Raw genomic sequence first — 12,626 nt, 5'->3', positions numbered from 1 at the left:
ATGTTTTAACACACCAAACTTTGAGGCTGTTGTGTTCACGCTGTAAATTTGACTAAAATACAGATACAGTACTGAAAAATATATTTGTATTCACTTTTTTATGGACCTGAGTGTACTGGAGAAAATTTACATGATAACCGGTCAATAATACTTTTCTATAATCGCCTGCAAAACCGAATGTAATTCAATCAAAGAGCTATGTAATAAAAACACTTTTGATTTACATTTAAGACAGTTGGTAATTAAATTATACTGACAGGAAGTGAGCAGATTATACACGTCATGTTTACATTAATGTTAGTCTATTATGTGCCACTGCAGTATGCTTAGGTGGTGGATCCACTATATTTGCGGAATATTTTAGTTCATATTAGCAAATATTTGTTTCATATTTTTACTTCAGATTTAATTGTAATACTATTTTGAAGTAGATTTTCAGGATAATGTGAACAATATGTTTTATAATAAACTGACATTTTAAACATTGAAGACATTGCTTTAAAAACAGCACTTGACACATTCACTCTCGCAACGTGCAAATGTCAATACAAATAGTTTATTCAGTGCACACACAAAAATTGACATAACTTAATAATTTTACATTAAAAACAGTTCTGATAAACATAGATATTTACAAAATAGACATTGGAAAACCACAAAATGTTTTCTATTTACACTTACGTATATACATGATCAAGAAAATGTTCCCCTTTTTTTTTCTGTTGCTACAATGAAATGTATCTGAACGTTAACAGTGCGGCCTGCGGTTTGCTGTGTTGGACATTATGTCCTTTTGCAGGGGGAAAAAAAGACCATCCAAATCATGCAACGCCAACTTCAACTTTGTCCACAAACAAAGTTCTGAAGGCTTCTCTCAAGCCACAGGATTCTGTCGTCCCATTCGAGTACATTAAAGAAACCTATGACTAGCTTAATTCCTTTCACCCATGCATCATCCATCGCTATACGTTAAAAGCTGAAACCCAACCAAGAGAACCATATGACGTCTTCTGTGTGTTTCAGAGTCTCTGATGTTGGCTGTGGCGGGGGGGGGGCTCTACCCTGCATTTCTCCTGAACAAAACTCAGATGGCAGAAATTACATGTTTTTTGGCTACAGAGGTTGGGTGTGGATGCGCCATGTTAGCAACAACATATCATTATCTGCTACACAGGGAGCGGAGATATGGGTAAATCTCATGCTCTGGCTTTGGTTACACTCTTTTGGATGGACAGCATAATTGGCTGTAATTTATGTGAAACATCTGCACAAAGTTGAACTCTTCCATTTCAGTTTTTGTGCAAAAGTAAACAGTGGTGAGATGTAATGGCATTCCCCCAGAAAGTTGCTTAACACTGGCCTTGTGAAGGCTGAAGGACCTTTCTGAAGCATTAAAGTTGCTTACAATGGTATTACATTTCCACTGTCAAGGGTTTTGAGACAGAAATAACTGATTTGTACTGGTCACATTTTCCCTCTGTCAGGGTATGGTGCCAAAAGGAGAGCTAGGCACTGAAGTCTGTTTATCATTCATGTGACAAAACGATTGGAAAAGGAAGAACACAATTTACCTTTTGTGAACTATTCTTCTCCTAATAGAGTCACGTGTTTTTATAAAAGAACAGGAAATGTGAGGTGTCCTCTATTGCTGTCATGTTTGCTGTGTCTGTTCTTTAATTCAGTGGCAAGTTACAATGTTTTGTGCTGACAGGATGTCACACTATTAACACAGCTAATACCGCTATTGCCATTTGGCCAACACACACCCACAGAGTTTATCGTTCCAAACTATACTGTGATGAGCTGAGCTGTACAATAGACAATTTGAATGCTATTTTTGTAAATATGTTGGTTTATATGTGCCCTGCGATTGGCTGGCGACCAGTTCAGGGTGCTATCCTCTCGCCCGAAGATAGCTGGGATAGGCTCCAGCAAGCCCGCGACCCTCGTGAGGAAAAGCGGTACAGAAAATGGATGGATGAATTGACCATCACCTATGGAGGCATGGATGGCGCAGCTACATACAGTAAGAGATTAGTTACAAAAAATGAAGGTACGCAAAGGTATGTTTAACCAATTGTAACCTCACTATCACATTCATAAACGACTAATACCAGAAAGGCTGAGTGCAACACCATTCTTCTTGTAACTCCTGACATACGCATTTGTCTCATTCAATCACACGTGGTTCAGTTTGAAAAACGTGCATCCTGCCTCAGTCAGTGGTCATGTTTCTTCTAATGCTTGCTCTCATCCCAAGTGCTCTCATGTCAACCGAGTGTCATGTCTTGGATAGTTTAGGGAAGATAGCTTTTATCGTAGAAGGTGTAAAATTTCCAGAAGAGACAGTGGTCTCCAGTCCCTCCAGTCTGTGAGAAGCAGCATCCGTCTTACTGGTGCTGCACTCCAGGAAGGGCACCCCGATCTTCTTCACTTGTCCGTCTTTGGTTAAAAGACAACGACTGCAGAGCAGCCTGAGGATGGCCTTCCTCATGTCCTTGCTGGTCAGTGTGTAGATGATGGGATTGAGAAGGGAGTTGAACATGGCAATGCCCAGGAAATAGTCCGCCTTGAAGAGCACTTGGCAGCGTTTGGTCAGGCAGAAGAAGTCTAGCAACAGGAGGATGAAGAGGGGCAGCCAGCAAATGATAAAAACTCCCAGCACGATGATGACAGTCTTTAGCAGGGCCATGTACTTCTGGGACTTACGGCACAGGCCTTTTCTCAGCGGGCCTGAGCCGAGACGCTGGGTGTTGGACTTAACAATGCGAAAGATGCGCACGTAGAGTACCACGATGGACATGAGGATGGCGATGAAGACGGTGACGCAGAAGAGGATGTAACTCTTGGCGTAGAGCGGCAGGACAGTGGAGCACTGGTCCAGCCGGCCAATACAGTTCCAACCGAGAACAGGCAAGACACCCAGCAGCACGGACAGCACCCAGCTCGCTCCGATCAGAGCGAACATTCGGCCTTGCTTGTCGCCCTGGTAAGGCTTCATCCTCACCATGGTAACGTGGCGCTCGATAGCGATGGCCAGGAGACTGATGACTGACGCTGCCAGCATGATGAACACCCCCCCTTCCCTTAGGAACCACAACACAGGGGTCATGTTTAATGTGTTGGCACCAGATGTCATGAGGTTCACCATGTAGGTGAAACCTGCCAACAGGTCGGAGAGAGTCAGGTTGCCCAATAAATAGTACATGGGAAGATGGAACTTTTTGTTCTTCCAGATGGCCACAAGCACCACTGCATTTTCCAGAACAATAAGCAGGCAGACCAACAGAAAGGCAATGGCCTCTGGCTTGAGTCCTTCCTTGTATTTGTTCTCCTTCAGCTTGCCTGTGAAGTTGTAGTGCTCAAGGATGACCGCATTACTCTGGTACTCCCGAAACATCCGAAGCAGGTTTCCTGTCGAGGGGGACATGCCCATATCCGATGGAGCTGCTGCAGCGTAAGCAGCGTGGAAAGAATCTGTTGCCATGTTGCCGGTCTCTTGCTTTACTTCAAGCCTTTTTTTGATAAAGTTCCGAAAATTAAATCCTCAGACGTGGGGTCTTAGAGTCCTCTGATGATGCATTGTTTTCCTCTATGTATAAAAAATGAAAAAAAAAAAAAGTGTTCAATTGTGGCATGAAAGTGTTTCCTTTGATGCAGTCAAATAGGATTTCCTGTGGTTTGCTCAAATCAAATTTCTTCAGTGCCGGGATATCACGCAAGGGGGCGATGCGAGCCAACCTACACAGGTCAAGAGAAGAGAAAAAGAAAATTACCGTTTGCGCAAAGACATTGACAATAAAAAGTCAGGAAAACATGTGTCATCTTTTATATTCAAAATATTTATATAACTAAATTTTAGCAATCTCGTACTAAGAACACTAAATAATAATCATGATTGGGGAAAGCCACCAAAATTTGAAAATGACAGCTAACCACAGCAATAAATTTACATTGCTGGGAAAAGCATCCGAGTTGCGCATTTAAAAAAGAAAAAAAGGAGCACTCTGAATTCTGAGCAAGTCAATATTTTATACACGCGCAAAAATATCAAATTCAAAAGATATGCTTTTTATAAACTTGTTTTAAGTTTTTATGTTACAGGTAATTATCGGGCTCAATTGCTGAATATCATAAATATAATATATTCAATTTCCAATCAGGATGACAAAATTAGTAATAGCCTACATTAGATATGTTATGTTAAAGAAAATATAATGAAGTCATAAGAGAATCAAAATGTCTAATTTGCATAGAGTCTGATATAATTGTATTTATTTATTTTTTTGCTACCAATGACGAAACAAATACAGTACATAGTGTAGCAATGAGTTACATTTCCAATTCCAAACGAGAACGCGGGCGAGTTTACATCAAGCCAACGCGGCCACGCGTGACAAAACCGGTGACACATCGCTAACTCCAATAAAGCCCGCTGTAAAACCAACCTGTAAAAAGAAGAAAAAAGTGAGAAAACTCCTGCGAAAAGATGACAAGGGGCATCGGAGGAAGACGGTGACGAGGTCCTCGCACGACAGCGACGTGAGCGGGAATGACGCGGCCCGGGGCAGCGGTCCACGCTGAGTGGGCTGTTCCACACACAGCGGTGCCCTTCAGTCATTACTCTCCCTCCCCGCGCCTCGACCCCCGTGGGAGTTGTTTTCTAGAGTTTGGCCTCAGGCTGAATGGCAGTTGAGTGGATTTCGCCTTAAGTGACGCCATCAGTTACATCCACATTTGGAGATGTGGCGTTTGTCATCTCACGTGCCATTGCTCCCATATTCATGTCTCTCCTGGCAAAACAAGGGAAGCACGGCTACTTCAGAAAAAGTCTGGTAAAAGTAGAATTATGATTCAACTCCTGAGTTCATCTCCTTTAATGAATTAAGATGTGTGTGTCTGTTCTTTTGTCCTACAGTAGTGGTGGGCGAAGTACGGGCTGCTACCCACCGAGCATTTAGATTATCGAGAGTCCTGGAATATTTGTTGTAATTTAGTGACCCCCCCCCCCAACATTTTTTTTTAATTAAAAATATATATTAATTTAATGATTTTATTTATGTCATTAACTTGTTTATTTGTTTTCAATAATAAAATAAAACATTGGTAAAATAATCAATCTTACAATTTTTTTTTAAATGTTTATGTATCTCATTGCATAATTGGTTACTTAATTTAGATTAAATAATTAGATATTTGAATTACATTTGTAATCAAATGAGCTAATTTTAACTTCATCTATGAATGTTCTGGTCCATATGTCTGTTTTAAAGATTAAATGTGACAATTAACCCTCATCCATAGTATTTTTTTAGAGAAGCGCTTGATGGGTTGAGTATTCATGTCTTGTTTTTTTACTGTTACTAAGTGTTCTCGTTAAAGATATACAGATTTACAGTTGTATAAAGCAAACCATGCAAAAAAACAACAACTACTAATTGCAATAGTCGGCATGTATGTTCTGTATTTGTTATCTGGATGTGTCCAACTGTGCTCACTATTGTTATAGTCAAGTTAGGTAGAGACTGCAATGATCCTTAGGATTCCACTCATTAAAGACCATGCAGGCGTTATTCATCATTTTAATCTATTTAAATCTTTAGGACCAAAAGGACAATGTTTGACTTCCATCTTGTTTCCACAAGACTGTACCCCTTTGCACAAAGCCTTCTAGAATGAACAACTATGGGAAGAACTGAGAAAAGAGATTGAAAGCCAGACAATCTCAGCGCCAATATCAAGTCAACTCCATCCATTTTCCTTCTTTTCATTTTCGCTTGTTCAGATTAGGGTCACGGTTGAGGGGATCCTATCCCAACTGACTGAAAATGGTGACCAAATCCTTATTTAGACTATAGTATTTTCTATACATTTTATGCTTTTTGCTCAAATACATTTCCAATGTGTTTAAAAAGTGTGTTTTAATAGTAGTGGATCCGATTAAGCAGGTGTACCTATTTTTCTGACCAAATGAATCTCTCATTTCCTGTAATACTGACCATTTCCCTGCACAATGACGAAGGTCACCGATGAGGACTGAAAGTCATCCAAATCCACCAGTACTGGTGTGGATCGGACTCGGAAAGACGAGGAAGTTACGTAAGTAGGGGACGACGAAGGCGAGTGAGTGCTGCAGTGTAGCTTCTCTAAACAGGAAACTGCCTCTTTGTGCCTCGAAAGGAGAGGGATATCCTTGTGGAAAACACACATGAGGTCATTGGTGGGATTTGACTCATACAGAAATGGAAGGAGTGCATTGCTACATAATGACGTGTAGTAATTCAAGTTCAGAACTACTCGGTTCCACACCTGGGATTAGTTTTTTCCTCACAAAATGTGCTTTCAAACATTTTTAGCTGCTCCTCCATATTGTTCTCTTTTAGGTTCTGGGAGTACGCCCTCACTCCTGTTGTCCTGCCTTTGCTCATCTCCCGTAGGCAGCCCCCGACCCAAGTGATAACCAGCTTGAAATGCTCTTCGTGAGGCCTGTTAGCAGGATGGCAGTTGACCCCCCCCCCCCCCCCCCCCCCCGCTGTGTCACAGTGACAAGCTCCCAGTGTGGGGCCTCTGATTAGTTAACACACAAAGACGAGGCGGCAGGACTCGCTGCTCTGACTTTTTTGGTTCCCACAGGAGAACCTACTGCTTTGGCCCTCAGGCCACAAACAAGCTAGGAACACAGAGTGACCAGTGCAGCCACACCCAGTCTGCCCAGGGGAGGGCGGGGGTCTCAGTATTCACTATGTTCTGTCCGACACTCCTGGCTCCGGGTGATTTCTTTCCTGTGACGTAAGTGAGATTGCAGAAAGGAAGCCAGTTGGTCCTGCTCATGTCATGATGTTGAGTGCACAAAGTGATTGAGTGGTTTTCTTTTGATGGGGCATATAGTATTTGATCATTTTGACCACTTTTGAAAAGTTAAAGTAGAATGTTTGAAATTAATTTGATTGCTGTACATCATGCTCTGAAAGTGCTGAAACCTGTTTTTTTTTTGGCTTGCTCAGAGGTGTTAGTGGGTACCCATATGTTGCAAAATCACACTTTAAAATGAGTTTTCACCTCTGGTCAATAACTAAAAACACACAGTCTCCACTTCAATGTTATTTCAATTGAAAGCATTCACACTTACTTTAATTCAAACAGTCAGTTTAATGCAATTTGGACTTTTTAATGTGGAAAATGTGTTCTGTCACATGCTTTCAATGCTGATGACTTGAATGTATACAATCAGTTTAGGACATAGAGGAAATACACAGATTTTTAGGTGTACTTTTACGCAAGAATGTTGCAATGAAGAGGGAATTTTTGTTTCTTGTTTATTCATGTTTTTTTTTTTTTTTTTTTTTTTTTTGTTAAAACGTGTCATGCACAGACGTCAACATTGTAAAAATGATCCCTATACCTGTATACACAGAACTAAAATTCCTGAAGACACTGTAATTTGCAAACTGTTGCAGTAGCATGTGCATTAACTTCTTTTCTTTCCCCCTTTGAATCCAAAATCATATGTTTTATGGTAGACCACTACTTCGTATATATTTGGCTTAAGAACTTATTATGGTCTGACCGCTGGACACAGTACCTTCCCTAGAGAAAATTGTGATCAAGCTCATTATCTTGAGCGATGCATGCTACAGATCTGCACCTGATTCTGGTTCCATGCCCTCTATGCAAAATGTTAGTTCTTTAAAAAGTAGTTTTGGCACGAGTTTTATGATATTGGTGTTTTGGTGTTTGGATATTTGGTGTTATTTTCCTGCCTGACCAATAGTTGGAAGTCTAACTAATACCATAGCATGGACTAACCAATGTACCTCCATACAAAGACATCCTTTGGTAACGAAATACAATTATTTGCGAAATTGACTTTGGCGCATGAATATTAATGTGTCAGTCAGCGCGTCAAACACAACTGTGTACACTGCCAATATCCCTGTAGCTCAAGTGTGACTGTTTGACTGTAAACGTAATGCGCAAATTAGGGCCAGCACATTGGCCTCTCACAAGTCAACCGCATAGTGGCAGTTTACACAGCGGTGAAGTTGACATTTCCAAACAATTACACTCTCGATCTTTCAACTGTTGGTGTTTTCACACAACAAAACATGAGGAAAAACAATCATAATACACCAGAAGTTCATCAATACATTGAAACCGTTGCAATTTGGAGTGACATTTGTTGTGCTGCACAAGTGCTAGTGACAGAGAGGATCCGGAGTAAGAAGAATAAAAATAAAAAATCTAAGAACGATCACAGTGCGTTATATTTAAAAACTAACGAAGTGTGCAGTGTTGTAGTGGCTCCCAGAGATTTATGGGAATCCTGGAAATAGCGCGCCTATGTCAGCTTTTATCTGCCGCCCTGTTTCATGTGCAGCTGTGTCGGTCAGTGACCTCAGTTTGAGCTCCGAATATGGGGAGAAAGGAAGTATATGGGAAAATGTTGGATTATGTTTTTACAGCCATTCCCCTGGGGTCTACAAATCCATACAGCAACAGATAATGGACACACAGTTGGAACTAGCCATTCTATTGCTTCTATTATTTGATGAAAAAACAAATCCCCTTGCAATTGTGAAAGTGACGTTGACACACAGTCTGTTTTGCGGCGTGAATCCTGGTAGCGTGTCAATTCTATCACTTGATTATACTGCCCATTATGTGTTTGTTGATTCAGATTATGTTTGAGAACACATTTTGAGTTTTTGCCTTTGCATAGAAACCTCTGTATATTAAATTGTACAGTATTCTTATTTCCCTCCATCAAACAAATGGAGGAGTTAAAAAGAAATCATTTGCCAGCTACATTTTAACAGGAGGTGTGGGGGGCCTTCTAACATTAGTGGGGATTTTAAGGCACTAATAAACACAGGAAGTGACTTCGTTTTGGGAACATTTTCACTCGACTTACACTGAGTATATGTTACTGGTGCTTGTGTCTACAGTATATGCAAACACAAACATCCTTATGTCCAATGTAAACTTTCCTTAGTTCTCACCCTCAAGATGGCGAGTTGTTCGAGCTCAAGCAGTCACTGTGAGAGCCACTTTTGTCAAATATTAACAGCAAATGTGTCATGTAGATTTGCATTGACAGTAAATCTGCAATGCATCAGTGAAATGAAAAACTAGGACTACCACTATCTTATGTAGTGTCAGCAATTTAAAGACATGTACGTCATGTTAAGAACACAAGCAAGAGTAATGGGTCATTAGCTCAGACACGCATTTTACAATAGAAAAATCTCACGGCACATCACCAAACAAAAATGTCAATATTATTTTCATTAGTGTTTTTTGATAGACAAAAACACACACACATACACACACACTGCACAATAGTAGCTGTTATCATCCTATTAAAATGTCATGAAGTTAATGTTGTAAAATGATGCAGCAGAATGTTTTCAGCATTGTTTAGTTACTTTGTTACAATTTGTATGGCTTCTGAAAAGTTGCACAGCATTGTTTTGTATAATAAGAAGAAATAGGGGGAAACAGCTACTCTGCCTTTTTAAAGTTAATGTACTTATTCCTCAAATATTTATTAAATAAAGCATACATGTATTATATATTTTCTGTCTCTGTCAGTCTAGTTAATAATACTGTTTAAACTGAAGCTGTTACCATTTACTGCTGTTTTGTTGTAGAGTTATAATTTTCATGTACTGTATATACAGAAAGAGTATAATGTCGCCAAAAAGCAGCTGTTGCAAAGGTCTGTTTTGAGAATTTATATGCCCTTCCTTCAAAACCAACAGTTCTGGAAGCAATTTGAATGCATTGGTAAAAAAAAAAATAATAATAAAAAAAATAATCCCATCTTTTCTGTACAAATTCTAAAGAATAAAGAGAAGAAACCAAATGGACCTCTGTCCCCAATATAGACCATGAGACCAGCATGAATCACAGATTTCTTTTTCCTAAATTTGATGGTAAACATCTTTCTTTTAAGCCTATAAATATGTGATAGTCATAGTTTTCTGCTAGTCACAAGCTATCTCGCAAGCTAACAGGCAGCAGAACGCGCGGCTCGTACATCCGCGGTGCCGACAAAGGCGCTCAGGTTTTTCGGAGCGACACATACCAGAAGCCCAAGTGCATCGCTGGGTGGCATTTTAGCCATGCCCAAAACATCAGGGAAACTGAAATAGTTGAAAAGGTTTAACACTATATTACTACAATTCAGTACTACAGACGGTTGTTAGTCTTTGCATATGTTTTCAGCAATTATCTTCAAGCATGATTTCAATTGACAAGGTCATTAAAATAGTCTTGTGGTGAAGTGGAACCCAAATGCCATTGTTGAAACCTGTTCTACTTGTCACTGTATTAAAATAAGAATGAATACATAGCACAAATAGGAAGGGTAATTTAATTAACCAAACTAAGTGCAGTGTTTCCCCATAGGCAAGCCATTATATAGTTTTATTTGAAGAATGAAATAGGAGTAAAAATTGTCCGCAAATGTTAACTTATGATGTCAGTCTCTTTCCATGCCACAGATCCCAGTGTGTGACCAAAACCGCAGTCATATTTTCCTCTATAGTGGCTTTGTATTGATTCATGTTGGGGTTTTTCCAAATTTCTGCCGCATTTGAACATTTAACCATCAACTCTGCACCTTTGCTTCCCTCCTACATCCTCCGATAAAGCCTGAATATATAGTGTTTGTTACAGTTTGTGGGCATGCAGGTGTCACGTTGGGGTCACTCGCTCGTATGGGCTTGCATTTTTCTCCCACACTTAACTGTTGCATTGACATTTGAATGGTTAGGTTTTATGAAAGCATGTATTGTTCAGCAGCACTTTGGGATGAGTTCGAAGGTTGAAAAAAAGGAGTTCTCGCATCGGGCGAAGGGAGGCCATTCGGGCGGGGATAAAGGCTGTGCGGTGGGAGTGGGTAGGGTCATGAGAAGCGGAGAGATCTGGGAGATTTCGGCAAACTCCCTTCTTTTCTTCACGGAGGGATGATGGACATGCAGACGTGAAGTCATAACAATGGTTCTTTACTGGAATGTTTTCCCAACATTCTGCGATTGACTTCTGACTGAGTTGTCTTGTTTTTAAAATACCAAAACCACATTTGCCAAGTTACAATTTATTACCCTCAAGACAACAAAGTGATGAATAACTTCCACCAGCGTGTTAGTTAATGAATCAAAGCCTCGGGTGCTGCAGATAAATAAAACAATAGCAACCTAAGACCTATTCAGGAAATGATACTGATATTAACCAAGGAGTATTGTCACTGCAGACAATCAGTGACATAGCAAATGATATAGAATTGATTTTAGGGTACTTAACATAGTTGTTGAAAATTTCACACGCACACACACACACGCACACACACACACACACACACACACACACACGTGGAAACATTACTAGCCATGGCAGATTACCTATCAGGAAGACCTTTCTGGGAATAATGCAGCCAAACACATGGAGGCTGATCAGTTAAGATAACAAAGCCATATTGGGTAGGCCAGTTGTGCTTAGACTGATTACATTACATCACTCACTTAGTTTGTGTCGCTAAAACAGTGGTTATCAAATATTTTGTCTTGTGCCCCTCACATGGGAGTATTTTAATGTGCAAACTCCTCTGCAAGATGCATTAGACCAGGGGTGTCAAACTCATTTTTCTCACAGGGACAAATCATTGTAATGACTTCGCTCGGACGGCCGTTATGACTGTGAACCCACATAAAGGAATTATCACCTCATATAATTACATATACACAACAAATTGATGAATTACTAGTTTTAAAATCAGAAGCCTCTAAAAACATTTTTTTAACAACTACATTTCTTTTCAAAGCGGGATTGGTAATAAAAAATTCTTGCAATATATTAACGTTATTACAATAGAACACAATTAGCAATTTTTATTTGCTTTCGCGGGCCACATAAAATGATGCTGTGGGCCGAATCTGGCCCCCAGGCCACCAGTTTGACACCTGTACATCAGACAGTCAAGTGAATGTGGTACCCCAAAAGTTGAACACAAACCCCTCCAGGAAGCTGGTTGACATGCAATTTTTTTTTCCCGCCATTGGAAATATTTAGGATGTTAATGCCTAACTCAGTGTCAGTCCCAAGCCTGGATAAATAGGGAGGGTTTGAGTTAGGAAGGGCATCGGTCCAATAGAACCTAAAACAAAACGTCATCCAAAAAACGGCGAATAGGGAAGAAACTGGGAATAAGAAGACATGGCATTTTTAGGTAACAGCTTCTTAACTGCCATGCAAGGGTTAAAATGTTGAGGTGATTTGCTTGTGGGTCTCACACAGCCTACATTTTAACATGTGTAAAAAGAAGTTAACCATTGTTAATACGTTGGTGTCTTACTGCTTTGAATTTGAGTCTGCTTTTCACATACTGTAATTTACAGTGAATATTCTTCTTCGCTTCTCAGGTTCTTCTCTTAACAACCCTTGTTGAGACTGGTCCTTCTTTTGAAATGTCATAAAAAGCCAACGAAAAGGCAAAACATGTTCACGTCATGCTCAACGTAATTTGTTTTTCATTTTCCCCAAAACAATTAGGTCCACTTATGATTTATAATGGCAATTGCAATGCTAATACAAGTCAGTGTCCTATCAACCATATTTGGAAGGTG

At 40.0% G+C, this 12,626-nt stretch overlaps 1 protein-coding gene across 1 annotated transcript; it reads right to left on the bottom strand.

Moving 5' to 3' along the window:
• Nucleotides 1-529: 529 nt before the first annotated feature.
• On the bottom strand, nucleotides 530-4,611 carry s1pr5a (sphingosine-1-phosphate receptor 5a). The gene is made up of 2 exons (XM_061700238.1): nucleotides 4,449-4,611; nucleotides 530-3,741 (listed from the first exon to the last, which is right to left on the bottom strand). The coding sequence occupies exon 2, from the start codon at nucleotides 3,485-3,487 to the stop codon at nucleotides 2,282-2,284; it is 1,206 nt and encodes a 401-aa protein (XP_061556222.1). The 5' UTR covers nucleotides 3,488-3,741; nucleotides 4,449-4,611; the 3' UTR covers nucleotides 530-2,281.
• Nucleotides 4,612-12,626: the final 8,015 nt, after the last annotated feature.

The sequence above is a fragment of the Phycodurus eques genome, chromosome 16, assembly GCF_024500275.1.
Source record: "Phycodurus eques isolate BA_2022a chromosome 16, UOR_Pequ_1.1, whole genome shotgun sequence".
NCBI classification, from domain to species: Eukaryota; Metazoa; Chordata; class Actinopteri; order Syngnathiformes; family Syngnathidae; genus Phycodurus; species Phycodurus eques.
The sequence above is the reverse complement of the archived record's forward strand: the minus strand, read 5'-3'. Positions and strand labels throughout refer to the sequence as shown.